The sequence below is a fragment of the Camelus dromedarius genome, chromosome 9 (assembly GCF_036321535.1).
Source record: "Camelus dromedarius isolate mCamDro1 chromosome 9, mCamDro1.pat, whole genome shotgun sequence".
NCBI lineage: Eukaryota > Metazoa > Chordata > Mammalia > Artiodactyla > Camelidae > Camelus > Camelus dromedarius.
The window spans coordinates 70,643,799-70,662,861 of NC_087444.1; the positions used below are offsets into that span (position 1 = coordinate 70,643,799).

A 19,063-nucleotide genomic window follows, 5' to 3' on the forward strand; every position below is an offset into this window, starting at 1 on the left:
GGGGACAAAGCATTTAGAAGCACTTCAATAAGAGGGCAGTGAATGTCACAGCCCTCTCGAGCCTTGGGGGGTCATTAAGGGAGGCTTCCACCAAAGGTTTCAGTCAGCAGGTGGCAGGGCCAGAGCCTGCCCTGGGTGTCGTATCTCCCAGACCTGCCCCAGGTCTGCAGTCTCACATCCCGCCAAGAACCTCTCTGGCCTGAGTGCTTTCTTCACTGCCTACCACCCTCTTCAGCTGTGCATTTTTTTCAAAAGACCCTGGGGATTCCCATGACCTGGACACCTGAGGGCAGGGGGAAGGCATGGGGGACTGGACAGGTGAAATCAGCTGGTTAGATGGGGACAGGCTGCTTTACTGAAGGGTGGAGCGGCCTGATTTGCGCATCAGGACTAATTTGGGATTAGGGTGTGTGACCTGACTCATCTGGAGGTATACTTTGGGAAACACTAAGATGATGTCCCTTGTGTAACTGAGCAGGTGAGGGTAGATATTGTAATGAACTGTACGGTGTATTTAACTGATGGCAGGCTCTGGATTTAAAGGTAGGGACCACTTCTCAGCAAGAGTAGATGAGGCTTATAGGGGACAGAGGCCACCATGTTTAACCAACAGTAGGCATCGTGTGGAAAGGTAACACCTGAGGACCTGAATGAGGGAAGAACCTGTTTTGACTTTAGGGGAAGCACACTGGGCCCTCTGCATCCGAGGGCTCCACATCCATGGATTCAACCAACCTGGGATTGAAAATACTCAAAGAGAAATTTCAGAAAGTCCCACAAAGCAAAACAAATTTTCCAAGTGCTGGCAAGTATTTACATATCACTTACAGTGTATTTACAACTATTTACAAAGCACTGACACGGGATTAGGTTTTTAAAGTAATCTAGAGATGACTTACAGTGGCCAAGAGGGTGTAGGTAGGTTATATGCAAATACCACGCCATTCTACACAGGGGATCAGAGCATTCAAGGACTTTGGTATCTGCAGGGGGTCCTAGAACCAATCCCCAATGGACACTGAGTGACAACTGTACTATATTTAATTAACTGTATTTAAATTAAGGACATGTTCTATTTTTTAACACTGAATTAGGCACTGTATTTAACTAGGCACCAAAAGGCAGGCACTGTCTTCACGTGAGAGTGGCCGACACAAGGGTAGTCACTGCATTTAGCCAGTGGAGGACCCTGTACTTTCCTGTCCATGACAAGGGATGGAAGGCTTGATGTCACCCCAGGAAACAGAACTCCTCTTTCCAGAGGCTTCCTCCTTAGCGGAGACTGGTCTCATCTGCTCCCAACTCAGTGACCTACAGTGGATGTGTCTCCATGGGCGGTTCATTCAGGCTCCAATGGGTGGCCACAGCTCATCTGTCCCCCAAGGGCTGGGACCTGAATTTGTGAAGCTCCCCAGGACAGCATGCTGGGGAAAGGGGAAGAAGAGGAACCCCAGAACAGGCTTGCTTGACAGTTTTTATTCCAACCATCAGATCTGCTCCAGTGAAGAGCCCCTAGATCCTGCCTCACCTAACAGGAAAGGGCCTGCCGTCAGGGGAGAGGGACCTGCTGCTCCTGCCCCTGCAGAGGGAGGCCAAGATGGAGACTGGGCTTCCTGGTGACCATCCAGGCTCCTCCCACCGCCTGTCCCTGTAGGGGACTGAGGATGGGCTGCCCTGCCCACCTTGAGGGCAGGATCTCAAGGTCATCCCCCTAAACAGCGCTCCATTGAGGGTGGGGGGCCTGGCCCTGGACACCTCGTGTCTCTGGGCGAGGAAGTTGTGATCCCACGCCCGGGAGGTCTGCTGCCACTCTACTCCGTGAGGGGAGGACGTGCGTGCCCCTCGCCAACCCCTGGGGCCCGGAGGGGGAGTTCGCTGCCTTACATTCTTCCCCTTGGCTTTAAGCCAGCAGGCGGCTGTACTCTGCCAGGGCAGAGGACTTTTTCACCCCGTCCCAGATCCGGGCGGCGTAGTGGAACCTGTGAGAGGAGGTCAACAGTCAGGGCTGCCCTGCCCGTGGTCCCTGCCTGACCTGAGAGGTCAGTCTCCTCACCCAGGATGCAGGGCAGACGCCAAGCTGAGCTGAGGCAGCCTGGGCGCCTTACTTCTCCCAGAGGAAGAGAGCCTGAAGGTGCCTGGTCTTGGACTAAGACCTCAAGCCCCCACCTCTAAGCTCAAACTTCTTCCCGCTCCACTCGGTGTTGGCCTTTGTGGGTGGCGGGTCTGTCTCCACCTCCCTCCAGAGTCTTGTGATGATCAGAAACGTCTAGCAGCTGTGGAACCCCCCTACTTCCCCGATTCTCCTCCTCCCCACTGGGTTCTGGTTTAGATCAGTGAGAGCAGCGCTCTGACCCCGCTGGCCCTGCCCTCGCCCGAGTGGCCACCTGCTGCTGTGTGTGCACCCCTGGCCCCTTCTGGCCACAGCTGACTGCAGACAGACCCAGGGGAACCACGCTGGAGCTATGCCTCAAGTTTCTGTTTCCCTTGGAAATTAGATGACGTAGACCTGAATCTGTGGCAGATCTGCTGTGGGCTCTGGACACAAAGTCATGCAGAATTGGGGCTGGGGCGGTGGTGCAGGGCTCAGTGAGGGCAGGTGGAGAAAGCCCGCTGGCAGAGGAGGAAAACTGGATGAGACTTCACTACCCTGTGGGGGCCGATGGAAGCTGCAACTCTGGCTCCCGATGGCTTTTCCATTTCCTCTTCTGTAAGACTATGCTTTCTGCGCTCAGGATCTTAGAACACATCTTTAAACTTGACCAGGCTCACTGGTCTTACTCTGTGCAATCAGGTGACACCTAACCACAGGTGTGTGATCTCCCTGGGTGACACTTTCTCTGAGCCTAAATTTCCTTACTAGGAAAGCTGGTGACAAGATCTACACTCCACTGGCTCATAAGGATTTCATCTTAAAGCAACAAGATGGTAGTAGTCACCTTGCTGCCAAGGTATGGAGGGATTTCTGAAACCCTCGATGTGGTCCAGGTGGGGGCCCTCACCCTGACCCCCTCTGCCAAGTGTTCTCACCAGTTCTTCTCAGTGAGGATCGTGTGTGACAGCTGCGGCCGGGCCATGGACATCACCTGGCTCCGGAGCTTGCTCACTAAGGACTGGAAACTGGGGTGGCCACGGTACCCAGGGAGCAGGGAGAAGAGTGGGCTGGAACCGGGTCCTGGAAAGTTAGAGCAGGATGAGGGGGACAGCCTGCCGAGAGAGGAGGCTTCCTTCCCGTCGACAGCATCCTGGGCTTCCAGGAACACCTTCCAGGACTTGGAATTGTGCTCCTTTGAGAGGGTCCAGGTACCTCAGGAACATGCCAGAGTCTCCCCTCAGACCAGGGTGGGTTCCTGTCACCCCCAGACCGGGGTAGCCTGTGTCTCCCCTCAACCAGGGTGGGCTGTGTCTCCGCAGGGACCAGATCCCTTCAAGGGGGGCTGTACCTGCTCTTGGTGGGTTTTCACTCTCTGCTTCACTGTCCATGAAGGGGACCAGGAACAGGTTGACCTCGGAGTCCAGGAAGTCAGGCGGGAGCCCCGGGAAGACGTTGCACTGTAACATGGACAGAGTACCTGGCGGAGAGAACCTATCAGGCTGCAGGCACCGTGCTGCAGGGCAGCGGGCGGGGTATGCACGTGACGGTCAAGCTGGGGTCAGGAGCGGGCTAGGGCTATATGACCAGGAGCCAGGAGGCCACTGGCCAGCCTGGGGGACAGTCGGGGGACCCTCACCCTTGTAACGCAAGTGGGAGTGGGCCATCAGCTGGTCAATCATCAGGTGCATCTGCCGCAGCTTCCGGGGACAGAAGTCCTCTCGGCGGGCTTTGTTCTGCAGGAAGACTGAGGGTCGGGGGGGAGACAGGCCTGTGGGGCAGCGCGCACTCGGCCACGTGGACGCCCCTTCCCACATCAAAACTCTGCCTTAAGCCCGAGTTCCCACCACTCATCGTGTTTACATGACCAGGAGCCTCGCTTTAGTACCAGGCCCTGTGCTGGCCCGTGCTGGGGACCAGAGAAATGAGGCAGCTCTGGTTTCTGCCCTCAGGAAGCCCCCTGTCTGCTGCAGACAGAGTCAGAAGAGGAAGACGGCCATGTGATCAGGAGCAGGACAGAAAGACTGAGGGCTTGGTGAGGTGGAGGAACTGGATCTTTACAGAAGCAGTGCGTCCAAGAGCAGAGCAAGGACAGAGCAGGCCAAGGAGCTGCAGGTGCGGGGGCCAGAGCAGGAGAACAGGGTGCACAGGGCCTCTGGGGCTGACTTGACACTCACTCCCTGTGCCCCGCGCCGGGAGATGTCAGGGACCCAGAAAGAGGCAGACTAGGGTCCTGTCCCCAGAGCCAGACTTGGGGGTCCCACTCCTGATGGCCAGGGGCACCTCAGAGGAAGTGGCAGCTAATCCTTTTTGACTTCCCTCCTCAGAAACCTCATAGTTGCTCCCCCAAGCACCCCACTTCCCTGGAGTGCTCCTGGATTTTGCCCGCCCCTCTCCCCACTGCCCACCCTCCAGGCCCCAGAAAGCCACTCACCCAGGTGGGGGTAGTACTCAGTGCCTTCATCGGAGCCTGAGGAGCTGCTGGACTCGTGGCTGGGGGATGGGGTGGAGGGCTTCACCATCTCTGCTGTCTGGAGGAACCTTGGGGTTGAGGGTGAGAGGTTGGTGCTCTGGCCCTGGCCCCCCATGTCCCACAGCCTGGGGAAGGAGGGGGCTCCCTGTGCAGATCCGATTAAAGCTACAGCCACACTCAGAAAAATGCAACATACACACCATATTCCTCATACAATTTCAAGGAATCCGGGACAACCTTGTCAGATACCACTCCATGGACCCATGTCAACATACGTGTGTTTTTTAATGAGTTTATGCTATCAAGAAAAAAATTTTTTAGAGAAGTTTTAAGTTCATAGCAAAAGTGGGTGGAAAGTACAGAGATTTCCTATAGACCCTCTGCTCCCTGCCACAGCCTCCCCATTTGTCAATATTCTGATGACACATCATCATCACTCAAAGTCCATGGTTTACTTCAGGGTTCACTCCCGGCATTGTATGTTCTATGGGTTTTGACAAAAATCACACATATCCACTATAGAGAATCACACTGAAGGGTTTCATGGCCCCCTAAATTCTCTGTGTTCTACCCACTCACCCCTCCTTCCCCCTCCCCACCCCTGGCATCCACCATTACTTTTAGGTCTCCATAGTTTTGCCTTTTCCAGAATGTCACAGAGTTGAAGTCATACAGTATGCAGCCTTTTTAAATTGACTTCTTTCATCTCATAGTATGCATTTAAGGTTCTTCCTGGTCTTTCGTGGCTGGACAGCTCATCTCTTCTGGGCTCTGAGTAGTACTCCACTATGTGGAGGGACCACAGCTCATTTACTCATTTATCTACTGAAGGGCATCTTGGTTGCCCCTTGATTTAGGTCATTAGGAATAAAGCTGCTATAAACATCTGTATGCAGGCTTTTGTGTAAGCTTTCAGTTTATGCGATTTTGAAATAATTTGTCCAAATATGTCAAAGTAAACAGAATAAACCTGTTACCTGAGGTTAAGTGATGATGGGATCTGATCAACTCTGGGCCCTCCCCTCACACAGACACACGTACAAATACGTGGTCCCCAATTTCAAGGGAGTCATCTGCCCTGAGACGCCCAGTTGTAGACTCTGGCTTCAAACCAAGGCTCTGTGCGTGCCAGCCAGGGCCCGTACCCCTACCAGATGTAAACTCCACAGAGCAGTCTGTCTTATCTATGTTTGTCCACACCTGTGTCCCCAGAGCCCAGGACAGCGAATGGCATGCACAAATGTCCAACACATCTGTCATGTGAATGAATCCCAATGAATGATGGTAGCAGGAGGGGGAGTGCAGGTTTTAGAATCAAGTCCCTCAGGTCACAACAGCCAGCTCACCCGGCAGGTCGTTTCAACTGTTGGCCAGACCTTCAGCTCACCCCCAGGGTTACTGACACAAACACTAAGTTCCCATGTGTCAGTTGTTTGCTATGTACCAAGCACTGTGCTGAATGCTTTACATTCTTAAACTCACCGAGTCTGCATGAAAGTTTGCCTATGAGGAACTGTGGGAGAAGCAGGCCCTTGCCTAGCAAGAACTGGGATTCAGACCCAGGGCTGCCTGACTTGAGACATCTGCTTCCTTCGGGTTGGCTCTCCCCTCCCCACAAGCACCTGTTCCTTCCTGCTGTCTGTCTAGGCTCTGGGTCCCAGGCTGCCGGCCTCCCCAGAGCTACCTCCTGGGGCCTGAGGCCAAAAGGAGCCCATGCGGCCACAGGATCAGGATTTTTCCAAGGGGCAGAGCCAGGAGCCCAGCCTGACCTGACTCTTAAGGTCCGATTTGGGGGCATTTCTGGAACCTCCAGCTGCTTCACGCAGGACTCCTGCCAGGTCCTGACTCCCTCCCTCTCCTGTCCACCAGGGTACCACGGGGATGGTGCACACGACTGGAGGAGGACAATGAGCCTCCAAGGACCAGACAAACCAGCTCCCCAGGACGTTATTCATTCAACAAACCTGGATTAAATATCTGCCTTGTGTTTGGCACTGTGTGAGGCACTGGGGATTCTGTCACCCTGGGGCTTACGTTCTAATGAGGCAGCCAGACCAGAAAGAGGTCTGTGCCATCCCGCCAGGGAGCAATCCGTGCAATAAAGCAAAACACAGCAGGGTGTGAGCGGGAGAGTCACAGGAGATGCAGTGTGAGCAGGTCAGGCAAGGCCTCAGGGTGACCTGAAGGACATGAGGAAGGGAGTCCGACACCTGCAGGAGGAGTGCTTCTGGCTGAGGGATGGGGTGCAGAAGTCCGAAGCTGCACTAGGAAAACCATGAGGCTGCTGTAGCTGTGATGGAGGGGGTGAGGGGAGGGAGGTGGCAGGAGAGGTCAGTGCGGTGATGGTGACCCCATCACGTAGGGCCCCATAAACCACACGTGGGAAGGACCCTGGATTGTAGTCTGAGTGACGTGTGCAGTCATGCCGGGTGGTCCGTGTATTGAGGGAGGTGAGGTGGCTGTGTCCTACTCCAAATTACATTCTCAAAGGGTCCCTATGGCTGCCGTGTGGAACTGTGAGAGCTGGGCAAGGCGCCAAGCCTCAGGGCCTGCCCGGCTCCCCACCCACCAGCTCCTCACCTGTACAGGCTGAGGTCCGTGAACCAGTCCTGGACGACAATCACCACGTGGCACACCGTGAAGAGGAAGGCAGCAATCTGGAGTGACTGAGGGTAGGCGGGAAGGGACACTCGAGTTGAAGCTCCACTCAGCCCACCCTGGGGTTCCTGATCCCAGGACTCAGCTGAGGGGGCAGCAGAGCAAGGGCCTTGGAGCCTTTAAGTGCCTACTATGTGCCCAGACTGTGCTGGCACTTCTGCTACAGACCATCCCTCAATTGGGCAAGGGGGGCGTGATCACCTCACTTTACACAAGCGGATATGGAGGCTTGAGGGGGGATTTTTCCAAGGGGCAGAGCCAGCAGCCCAGCCCGACCTGACTCTCAGTGCTGGGGCACCCAGGGCTCTCAGGAGGCAGAACCCAGGCCGACCCACCCCAGCTCCCCGACAGGAGGTGAGGAGCTGCAGGCCTGGCTCGGCCCTCACCTGCATCTCCACGTAGGTGTGGGGCAGGCTGTACTCCGGAGGCAGCTTGCGGTCGTTGTTGATGAGGTGGTCCAGGATGGACGGGCTCAGGATGGGCTGGAGCAGGAAGAGAGGGAGGGGTCAGCGAAGGGCTGGGGGCCGGGATCCCAGGGCACATGGCCATCTGAGTTCCACGTGATGATGGCAGATGCAAAATAAGGTCGGAAACACAGGCAGTTTCTAATTAGTACAGAGCCAGTCAGTGGGAGGAGGTGAAAGAGAAGTTTCCAAGCAGACACTTTCCCCAGCTCTTTTACAGAACACCGCTGCTCTCGAGCGCCGCGCGCCCCCGAACTCTCCTCGTGCTCATCCATCCAACGTCTACTTGAATGAGTCACGTCCCTTGTTGTGTTAGCTGTTTCAAATGCTTTCAAAACTTCACTAAGATAATGACTTAGGTCAGGAAACAATGATTAGTGTGAAGACTGGTGAGGATTTAAAAACTGCATCAGTGGCTGTAAAAGAATTAGTGGTGAGCTTGTCACCTTTTCTTAAAGGAAAATTCCATTTAAAAATTACAAGAACCAAAATGAACTGGAGAGTCTACCCACTTTTTACTGCAGTGAGTGGAATTCTTTAAGAGAGGCTTCCCTGACGGCTCACTTTCTAAGACTCCAGACTCCACAGTGTTTCACTCTGTCTGGTTTTAACTTCTCCGCCCCACGTGGGCATGGCCCACGCACAGCCGGTTCAGTTCACCTCCAGGTCCCCGGGGTTCCTGGCACTGGGCCTGGCACACAGGTCTCACACGACATCTGTGAAAGGTTTCCCAATCTCCATGTGATCAATGTGCACAGTGGCCAGAACTCTGTTCCTCTAACAGTCAGTGAGCATCAGCGGAGGGCCAGGACCTCTCCCTGGGGAGCTGCGGGCAGGTGGGGAGTGGGTGCAGTGCACAAAAACCAGATCCATCAATCCTGCTGCAGTGGGAGGTGCACATGGGCACTAGCAGGCGCTCAGAGGAGGGGAAGGCTTCCGGGAGGAGGCAACGCCCCAGTGGAGTCTTCAGGGAGGAGAAGGGTTAAATTAGCCAGGCAAACAAGGGGAGAGAGTTCTAAAGACAGGGACACCGACAGCCAAGAGTACTGAGACCCTGTTTCATGTCAGGCACTGTTAGGACTTTACTTTCATTAACGTGCTGAAACCTCACAAAGACCCTGTGAGGGAGGTAACATTGTTTTTTCCACTTAAGAAAACTGAGGCATGGAAATGTTAAGTAACTCGGCCAACGATGCACAGCCTGGGAGAGAGACTATGGCGAGGCCTTGTGGTGTGCGTGGTGGGGCCGGTGACTACCCCTGAGAGGAAGCCAGAGTCTGAAGGAGGCAAGCCACACCAGCCCTGGGTGCCAGGCTAAGGAACAGGGACCCTGGGGAAGCTGAGGACAGTGCCAGTTAAACGCAGGGCAGGTCATTTCTAACAAAGAGGAGGAGCCTGGAGGCACACCGCGTGCCCAGTCCCATGTCAAGCCCTCTGCCTGTGCCATTCCCGACTCCTCACAGCCACCTAGGGAAGCTGAGAACAACTGTCACCCGTTTACAGACGAAGAAGCTGAGGGAGGGTGTGTGTGTGGCTGGGATGAGGGAGGGTTAAAACTTACTCAAAGTCACCCAGCTGGTAAGGATTAAAGGCCAGATTTGGATACAGCCCGACTCCAAGGCCCACACTTTGAACTGTGTGTGATTCTTTAGGCGCCTGTGCACACGCTGGATGGGAGGGGAGGGGGGTTAAAACCTGGTAAGAAGAGACAGAGGGCCAGGAAAAGACACACTTGCCCAAGGGCACTAGCAAGGTCATGGCTTGGCTAGAGCCACGGGGCCTCCAAGCAGGGTTCTGGCTTAGGTACACTCGGGGATGGAGCTGAACGCAGCACGCGCCAGAGTGAGGCAAGTGGAGGCCGGTACCTGTGTGTCCAGAAAAACAATCCGCTCCTGGGTAATAAAGAAGTCGATGCCACTGGTCTGGTTGCCCCCTCGCTCCTTCATTTCTGCGCTCTGGGCCCGGAAAACATACGCCCTGTGGAGAGGAGCAGATGGGGGCATTAGAGGCCTGGTTCTCGTCCTTCGACACCTTCAGAGTGTGGCCCAGTGAGCAAGCACGCAAGATGTGATTCCCGCCTGCTCACAAAGCCTTCCATCCATGGCCCCTGCGGTCTAGGGGCTACACTGTATACCACATGACTCCACTCCTATCCATAAGTAGATCTGTTAACATATTCAACAAAATCAGTAAACAGAGGTGTTTAGGAGCAGGGATCCTGCCAGACTGCCAGGATTTAAATCCCAGCTCTGCCTCTTCCTGGCTGTGTGGCTTGAGTAATCTCCTTAATCTTTCTCCTCAGTTTCCTCATCATCAATGGGGATACCAATAGTCTCAAGTTCTCAGGGTGACTGTGAGGTTAATATACGAGAGAGAGGGTAGAGGCTTGGACCGGGAGGTGGGAGTAAAGGAAAGAAGCAGCCAAATTCTCAAGATAATTAGGAGGGAAAACTTAAGAGACCTGATGGCAAGAGCTGGTACCAAAGTCCACTGGCTGACCTGCCTCAAAAAGGTACGTTACGCCTATAAGATTCTCTCTAGCTTGGGAGTCTGAGTTGAGAGCTGTGGGGAAGTTCTTCTAGTTGAGGGTGGAGGCTGACATGAGAAGAAGGCTACCCAAGAGAGTGGCAGCTCTCCCAGAGCAGAGCCGGGCTGCGCTGAAGCCAAAAGTGAGAAGAGAGGGATGGAGCCGACCCGGGAGGCAGAGCAACCCTGCAGTTCTGGTTCTGGTGATGCATATTCTCATGACATTGGTTCTTAACCTGTGGGTTTCCATCAGGCCCCTCTGAGATCTGGTGGAAACCACAGACCCTTCCCCTAGAAGAAAAGCCTGATTGTAGATGAGTGTAAAATTCTGCATATTCCGTCAGAGGGTGCATGGACCCCTGATGCCCATTCATGGAGTCCAGGGTAGTATCACCTGCTTTGTAAGAAACCAAGCCCCTGTGTTTTTTAAATAACCCCAAGTGCCTAATGCCCCTCTCACTCCCCATCTGGATTCTCCCTTATTAGACTGTCTCTGTCTCCTACTTTGCCTTCTCTCTTTCCTTCCCTGCCCCTAGTCTGGGGCCCTAGTTCTTAAATTCCCTCCTCCCCCAAATCCTCTCCTGTGACTTCATCCTTTATCTTTTTTTAATTTTAATTCTTTAAATTTTGGGGCAGGAGGTAATCAGGTATTTATTTACATATGTTTATTTTTAATGGAGGTACTGGGGATTGAACCCAGGATCTTGTGCATGTTAGGCATGCACTCTACCACTGAGCTATACCTTCCCCCCTCATCCTTCATCTTTGCAATCACTCCCCATTCCTGCAGGGGAATGCAGGACTGAAGCTGGTCTAGAACTCATGCCCCTCATCCAGGTCTCCTGCCCCACTGTCTCCCAGGCCACGTTGGCCACATCCTGTGAGCATTTGCTCTGTGTCAGGTTCTTGTTAACTTTTGCCTTCCTGATCTTGTCTCAGCCTCTAAAAACCCACTTTGCAGAAGAGGAAGTGAGATAGTAGGAGGTGAAGGGCCCTAACCAAGGTCAACTAGCTGGTGAGTGGCAGCGCTGAGACAAGAGGTGAATCTAAATCCAGACTTAATGAAGACATCATCCCAGTTCCTGGCTGGGCCCTGTACCATTTTCTGGAGCAAAGCAGGGAGGGAAGGATGGAAGAACAGGACTGGTTACCTTGGAGCTACATGAAGATTTGGTCCAGCCCCTAATCATCCTCGTCTGACAAAGACATTGAGGTCAAGGGAGGAGAAACAACTTCCCAAAGTCCTTGGTGACACCACTTACAATACCCAGGCCCACGCTCCCCTGACCCAGGTGGGTGCCCACCTCCCTCCCAGCCTCTTCCACACACTTCCCCAGTGACTCCCCTCACCTCTGGTCCTCCTCAGGAGTGTTGGCTGACAACAACGACATGACCATGGACTTGCCTGTCCCCTGGAGGCCCAGGACACCAACCACCAAGACATCAGTCTGATCCAACAGGTACTGTGGGAAGATGCAGCAATGTGACCCTGAGAAATCTGTCAGTTGTGGGAGCAGAACGGAGAGAGGGGCCCTGGAGGCTTCCGTGGCTCACATACCTGCCTTGTCAGATATGAAGGGAAAACTGTCATGGCCCCAAATCCCCTCAATTGGGCAAAGGACCTCTGTATGTGCATGGTGGTGAGGCATATGATTGTTCTGGGCACAAAGAATGGCATCTGCGAGAGCTCCAGAGTAGAAAAGAACCTGGTGTGGTCAAGACACTAACAGGAAAGCGGGTGGCTGGAACACAGTGGGAAAGGGCTGCTTGACTTTTGGGAGAGAAGGGCAGAGGCACAGAACAAGACAATGGGGGAGGACAGGACTGGGTAACTGAGGACAACTGGAGCAGACTCCCGGGAGGTTTTTGGCTTCAGGTAGGTTGGGAAACACGGGGCAGCAGTGAGCAGGGAGGGGAGGCCAGTCTGTCCAGTCTGTGGGACTTAGAAGAGTCCTGGAGAATCCTGAGATCTACACCTCAGGGCCACTAGCTCTGCTGACTTTCACCACCAGGGGGTGTAAGAGACACGCCTTAAGGAAAACAGTCAAGTACTTAAGGTGGCTGCTGCTCCTTAGAGTCACCTGGAGAGCTTAAAAAAAAAAAAAAAAGACAGCTAATCCTGGGCCTAACCCTAGACACGTTAAGCAGAATATGGATATCTAGGGTTTGCTTTGTTCTATATGATAGAACCTGATTAAGTCTGGCTATTTAAATTTAAATTAATTCAAATTAAACAAAACTAAAAATGTAGTTCCTCAGTTACACTAGCCACAAATGGGGATGTGTGGATCAGTGCTCAATAGCCACACACAAAGACAGTGGCCACCACATCAGATGGCACAAATACAGACCATTTTCATTACTGCAGAGAGCTCTACTTGAACCATCAAGTAGAAGGGTGGGGCCTGGACACTGGCTCGCTCGCTCTTTTTTAAAGCTCCCCAGTTGATATCAATGTGAGCATGGACATAGAAAGGCAGCAGGGGCCTGATAACAGATGGGCTTGGCATGCTGTCCTCATAAATCCAAGCTGCTGGAGAAGGAGAGGGGACACCTGGCAGAATCTGAGCAGGGATGTGGTGACAGGTCGGGGGGAAGGCAGCAGGAGAGGGGAAATGAAGACTGGAGATACAATGGTCCAGGAGGAGATACGAGGTCTGAACTAGAGTGGGGGCCGCTGGGATGGAGGGAAACCTCTGGAGCGTGACATTCAAACCAGTTAACACTAGGACAGCGCGGGTCTCAACCACTTAGGGGAAGGACTGGAGCAGGCCCAGGAGGGATGGTGCAGGAGATCCCAGCACATCTGCTGTGGTCGTGGCTCCTTCTCTGCTAATCAGTATCAATGTATTTCAGTAGTTCAATGACCAGCACAGCTGAGCTAGTGTAAGCCACTGAAATTCAGCCCAGCTGGCTGAGGACTTTCCAATCCAATCCCTCTCATTGCTGCAATTGCCTGAAAGCTGTCCAGTCTGGCATCACCTACCAAGAGGGTGGGGAGTGGGGAGGAGGCGAGGGTGTGAGACCTGGAGAAGGTGGAGCAGGGAGGACCTCCAAGCCCCCGGTACCTCGATGGCACTGTCGCACCAGTTCATCTGGTCATCCACCAACTTGATGCTGTGTTTCATGCGCTCAGGGGGCAGGAGTTTGGCCTGGCCCACAACAGCTGGAGACAGGAGAAAGCAGGAGACAGAGGGTGTGCTGAGGGCCTGTGCGAGGGGGTTCCAGCTCCCATCCAGACCCCGCCTGGCCCCAACTCACGGTCCATGGCTGCTGGTGCAGCAGTGCCCATGCCCCGGTTCTGAATCTGGTACACAGGCTGCGTGGGCCTCTGCCCTTCCTTCTCCCCCTTGGGTGGCGCAGGGGCCGCAGGGGGTGGGGGCGCGGTGCCCTCGGGGGTTGAGGCACTTGTTGAGGCCACAGGCCCTTTCCCCTCCTCCCGTGGTTTCATGAGGACGATGGGTTTCTCAAGAGGGGTCGGAGCAGGCGGGGCAGCAGGGGCTGCTGGAGGCGGTGGCTGTTTTGACTACGGAGTGAGAAGGTTCCAGTCACTGGAGGAGATCTTGGCCCTAATTGCTCCCAGCCTCCCTTTCTAAAAATTCTTCCCCACTCACCCGCTCTGCTGGAGGTTTGGAGAGGATTATGGGGGTTTTCTGCATGACCGACGCGCTTGCCTCTTCGCTGCCATCCTGCGATCAGGGAAGGCGGTTACTCAGGAACGGCTCCCCTGACTCCCTGGCCACTCCTTTCCATGCCAGGTACCCACCATTCTGAGTAACTCCTTCAATCCTACCAACAACTGTGAGAGATACTATTATCCCCACTTTACAAATGAAGGAATGGAGATCCAGAGAGGTTAACTGGCTTGCCCAAGGTCACACAGCCATTAAACTGTGGAGCCAGGATGTGAAACCAGGCAGCCTGGCTCCAGAACCATGCTGTGGGCCCCTCCATTCGGCTGCCTCTGCTAGACAAACCAAGGGAGGAGGAGCCAGGGCTCTGGAGCTAGATCGAGCCAGGTTCAAACTTGGCCCTGGCTTTTGCTGGCTATGTGAGCGCAGATCAGGGACCGCCCTCACTTAGGCCTGCTTCTTCATCTGGTGAATGGGGATAGAATTCCTTTCAAGGCTGAAAGTAGACAGGACTCATTGAGAGCTGTCCACTGGCATTCAGGGCATGGCAGGTGCACACTACTCTGTCCCAGCCTCTCCTCCTCGGCTCTGCTCCAGGGCTGGCCAAGTCGGCGAGCTGATTCCCACACCTTGTCCTCTTCATGCCTCTGCTGACTCACCCCCGATCTGCTTCAGAAAAGGGAGAGACCCGAGTCTGAGTCTTATTCTTTCTCTGGTTCCCTGAGTAAGACAGAGTCCTGACACCTTTCTGGGTCTGTTCCTTCACCCACATATTGAGGCTACTTACTGAAATCCCGTTCACTCACTGGCCTACGGTGAAGGGCAAACAAAAGGATATGAAAGTGCTTTGGTAGGAATAGTTGAGTGGGGAGAGAAGACAACAGCTGGGAGGCACCATGGTGCCTGACGGCGTGGGGGGAGTCCAGGACGAGGCCCGCTGGGCTATCACTGACACTGGGAGGGAGAGGAATGGCAGGAAGATGCTGAGGTCAGCGGGAGACATGGAGGATGTGAGGAGTCCTCTGCCAGTCAGAAGGCTGCCAGGGCTCAGTTCCAAGGTCAGGGTCAAAGACAAGAGTCCTGGGAGCTACTGTTCAAAGACTGAAGCTGAGGTGCAGGAAGATAGTAATGTTCCCCAGAAGGATGTGTGAGGGAGACTGCGTGTTCTCACTTCTGCTGCAACCCCAGGGGAGGAACAAGCAACAGCCAGGCTCACTGTGAATAAATTTCCTTCATGTTTATAGTTTTATGGCTCAGAAACTGGTCCCAACCGTTACCTTCTTCAGCCCCACCAAATAGCCCTCAGAGGTGGGTGGAGCCCTGGGGAAAGAACCCGGGGGAGGGGGCAGGTTCTGGCAGTGAGTCACCTATGCCCAGGAGAGGAGCCAGGCAGGGGCCGGACCAACACCGAAGCCCACGATTCCCAGGCCGGAACACTCTATGGCAGGCAAAACACTGCTGTGCCTGAGGCTCCCTTGGTTTGGGGTTCGTGTCCTGGCCCCAAAGCTCATTGACTCTGTGACTTTCTAAGCCTCCTCTCATTAGTGAGAATTGGATCTGCCGTAGGCTCCACTTCATGGAGCTGCAGGAGCTCAGGAAGACCCAAAGGGTAGAAAGCACTCTGCACGGGGCCAGCGCACTGCATGCTGCTCAATAAACAGAATCAGCTGCTATGATCATACGACTCCTTCAAACATGAGTGCAGGGCACCTCTCGGCTCAAACTCTCCAATGCCAATTCCATGCAGTGAAATTCTAAGTTTTTCAGGGCCTACCAGGTCCCATGTATGTGGCCCAAGTTCTCCCTCTGACCTCATCCTCTAACACTTTCCCTTCTTCTTCATCCACTGCAGCCACACTGGCCTCTTGGCTACTCCGTGAACTCACCAGGTGAAGGCCTCAGGGCCCTCGCATCTGCTGTTCCTTCTGCTCTGAGTGCTCTTCAATCAGATTTTGTCATGGCCAGTTCCCTCCACCTCCTTCAGGTCTCTGCTCAAAAGTCAGTTCTCCAGAGCGGCCTTCTCTGACTGCTTCATCTACAATAGCCCCTTTATCGCCCTCTGAGGGAGGGCAGTCCGCTTTGTCCCCAGATGTGTCCCTAGCATCAAGATGATGGCCTGGCACCTGGCAGATGCTCACCAAACTGCTGCGGAAGGAGTGGACACATGAATGCTGCCCTTGGGCCCAGACACTCACCCGTCTCTCTCTTTCCCAGGGTGCAACATAGTCCCTCTCCCGACCGCCAGGCCCAGAGAGATTCTGGGGGCCACCAGGGCCTGGCTCCTTCCACCGTCGTCGCCTCTCTATCCCGTAGAGCCCAGGCTGACTGTGCCCAGACTCAGACATGGTTACCTACAGGGAGAAAGAGGTCAATTCCAGGGTGAAGAGAGTCTCTCCCTACTCTATTTGGCTTACTCTGGACTATTAAGAAGGCACTTCCTTTCAAGAGAGCTCTGTGGCTGTGGTGGTGACTGCTAGCTGGCTCCCAATACCCATTCTTAATTTCTTCAAAGAAAGAAAACCTCCAGTTCTGGGTACATGGCTATCCAGAATACACTTCTCAGCCTAGTTTGCAGTTAGGTGTGGCCATGTGACTAAGTTCTTTCTGGCCAATGGTATGACACTAGAAGTGTGTCATGGCAGCATTCAGAAACTTTTCTTCACAGACTCTGGCACATGTCTTTTGTCCCTTCCTCCTCCTAGCTGAAAGGAATGTGGGTATGGAGGCTGGAACTCAAGCAGCCACTGTGGTCTGTGAGGCAACTTAATGGAAGGAAGGCATGGCAGAACAAAATACAAAGTTCAGGGGTTCCCTACTAACCAACCTTACATTGCCTATCTCTGGAGGCAGTGAGAAACAAATACCCTTCCATTTCTTGTAGCCAAAACTATTCCCAACTATTAACCACTTAGCCACAAAATAAATAATAACCCAAAGGAGGAAAGTCACATAAAAATGGGACATACTCTTTCTCAAAGTGCAGCAAAGTGTTTCCTTACAAATCTACAACACGATCCCCAGTCTGAAAACTACTCTTTTGATTACACAATATGGGCACATGTTGGGGTGGGGCTGCAGCATTCAAGGGCCTATTTTCATCTGGTGTCCTACATCTCAGCATATTTACCTTCCATTCCTAATGGTCTGCCATCCATCACACTCCAAGGTCTCACTAGTGTTTAATCTAAGATGTTATAAAATGTAGGATAACCTATATGACACTCCCTACCATTCAACTAGCTGTTTACAGGTCCCTAGGGAGTTTCTCCAGCTGTTTATACTTCATTCCAGGGAAGTCTTTGTCTGCAAAACTGTGAGGCCAACCGCTGCAGCTCACAGGTCAAGTGGCAAACTGTAGCCTATGAACCAAATCTGGTCTGCCTTCTGTTTTTGTAAATAAAGTTTACTGGAACACAGCCACATCCCTCAATTTACACACTGTCTATGGCTGCCTTCTTGATACACTGGCAGGGCTGAGTAGCCGAGACAGAGACAGCGTGGCCTGCAGGGTCTAAAATAATTAGTCTCTGGCCCTTTACAGAAAAAGTTTGCTGACTCTTGCTTAGCTCTTAAGTGCCTTCATATCATTCTATGAATCCCCCCACCTTCCACCCCAGTATACAGTGACATTAACACGTCCCTGGGAGACACTTTCCCCAGAACTGAGGTTTCTGTTTACAGGATGCAAAAATAATTTTGCTAGCCAGGAAGACATTTGTTTAGCTCCTCTCTCACTGCTGACCTCTCCTTCAAACACAACTAGGTGGAAGACTGTCTTCTGAGACAAAGGAAGGCAAGGCCAGTTTACAGATGCTTCTGCAAACTGATTTATTCAGCACTTAAATGTTTAGTCTCAGATGGAGAGTCCCTTCAGAAACTGGGATTCCTCCCTCCTTTGCAATTAAGTGTCTGTTTACATATTATTCTGGAAACCTCCCTCACACTTACTTACATCTGTCTTCATGCCTCAGTGGAGATCCCGCTCTAGCACTAAGGTGTCTGTTTAAATATCTGTGAGGACCCCCTTCCCACCCGTTATTCTGGGAACTTCCACAGTATTTGAGTCTATTCAACAGTCTCTATGGGGAGCTCCCCAGAATTAAAGGATCTACTTACAAGCATTTTGGGGACCCCCCAATAATTTCCAGGCTCCTCTGGGGATTCCCCCCAAAATTATAAAGCCATCTCTGTTCATTTACAGGACTCTTACAGTAACCTCCCAGAGATTGAGTCTTAATTACAAATTCTCTGGGGGGCCTCCTCAGTACTTAAGCATCTATTCACATGCCCCTTTAGGGAATCTCCCAGAATCTAAGCGTCTATCTGCAAATTATTTGGAGAGACTCCAAATTCCTAACTCCATATTTACGGTCTAATGAAGCACCCCTGGCCGAGAACTTAAGTCTACCCACACTATTTTTCTAAGAACTCTTGAGCACTTACACATACAGATACAGTCTCCTATATGGGGCCTCCTCTAGAACTCAAGTCTACCTATATTTTATTCTGGGGATGCCCCACCATCAGGCATGTGTTTATAAGGCCTCCCGTGGGGAACTCCAGAAGTTCAATTTCTATGTACACAGTATCTGGAGATATCTGGAGGACCTCCCTGTGTTTAAGGATCTGTTTGGAGGCCCGCTCCAAGTGCTCCCAGAACTTGTTTCTCTTTACACGTTATTGGAGGGATCTTCGAGGAACTTTCTGGTCAGTTTACAGGCCCTCTCTATTACGGTCTACCAGAACTGAAGTTCCTACATACACATTATTTGCCTTCTTTCCACCCTACTCCCGCCAACCCGGTATTTAACCGGTTACTCTTGGCTCCGTACACAGTTATGCACACCCGCGGGGCGTCCGAGCGACCGGTTAGCGGTCGAGAAGGGGGCGGGGCCCCGAAACGCGCCCCCCGCCCCGCCCCGCGCCTGCCCCGCGCGGGCACGCGAGCTCCTTACCTAAGGCGGCTGCTGATTGGTTCCTGGGGCGCAGCGGGGCGCGCGCTCTCCGTGACGGGGGTGGGTGGGCTGGGGGCGGGGAGTACCACCACAAGCCACCGGCCTGTAAATGGAGTCTGGGGGTGCCGGGAGTGTGGGAGAGAAAGGGAGAGAACCCGCACCAGTTACTCCAGAACCGGTGTGGGCATTCCAGAAGCGGCACCCAAGGAAGGACAGCCCGAAGGAGGAAGAGACAGAGGCGATATCGCGAGGCAAAGCCGAGCTCA

At 53.3% G+C, this 19,063-nt stretch overlaps 1 protein-coding gene across 1 annotated transcript; it reads right to left on the bottom strand.

Moving 5' to 3' along the window:
* Positions 1–1,461: 1,461 nt before the first annotated feature.
* Positions 1,462–19,052, bottom strand: SMG9 (SMG9 nonsense mediated mRNA decay factor). The gene is made up of 14 exons (XM_031458782.2): positions 18,798–19,052; positions 16,038–16,193; positions 13,825–13,899; positions 13,472–13,736; positions 13,279–13,376; positions 11,561–11,673; positions 9,550–9,661; positions 7,607–7,702; positions 7,143–7,228; positions 4,524–4,630; positions 3,729–3,836; positions 3,441–3,569; positions 3,028–3,172; positions 1,462–1,979 (listed from the first exon to the last, which is right to left on the bottom strand). The coding sequence occupies exons 2-14, from the start codon at positions 16,185–16,187 to the stop codon at positions 1,901–1,903; spliced, it is 1,563 nt and encodes a 520-aa protein (XP_031314642.2). The 5' UTR covers positions 16,188–16,193; positions 18,798–19,052; the 3' UTR covers positions 1,462–1,900.
* Positions 19,053–19,063: the final 11 nt, after the last annotated feature.

Bases quoted from the DNA above. Each gene is read 5' to 3' on its own strand.
- SMG9 (XM_031458782.2), bottom strand. From the start codon at position 16,187: ATGTCTGAGTCTGGGCACAGTCAGCCTGGGCTCTACGGGATAGAGAGG. The intron at 13,737-13,824 runs GTGAGTGGGGAA...CTCACTCCGTAG, and splicing joins CCAAACCTCCAGCAGAGCGG to TCAAAACAGCCACCGCCTCC. The intron at 3,173-3,440 runs GTACAGCCCCCC...CTAACTTTCCAG, and splicing joins TGAAAACCCACCAAGAGCAG to GACCCGGTTCCAGCCCACTC.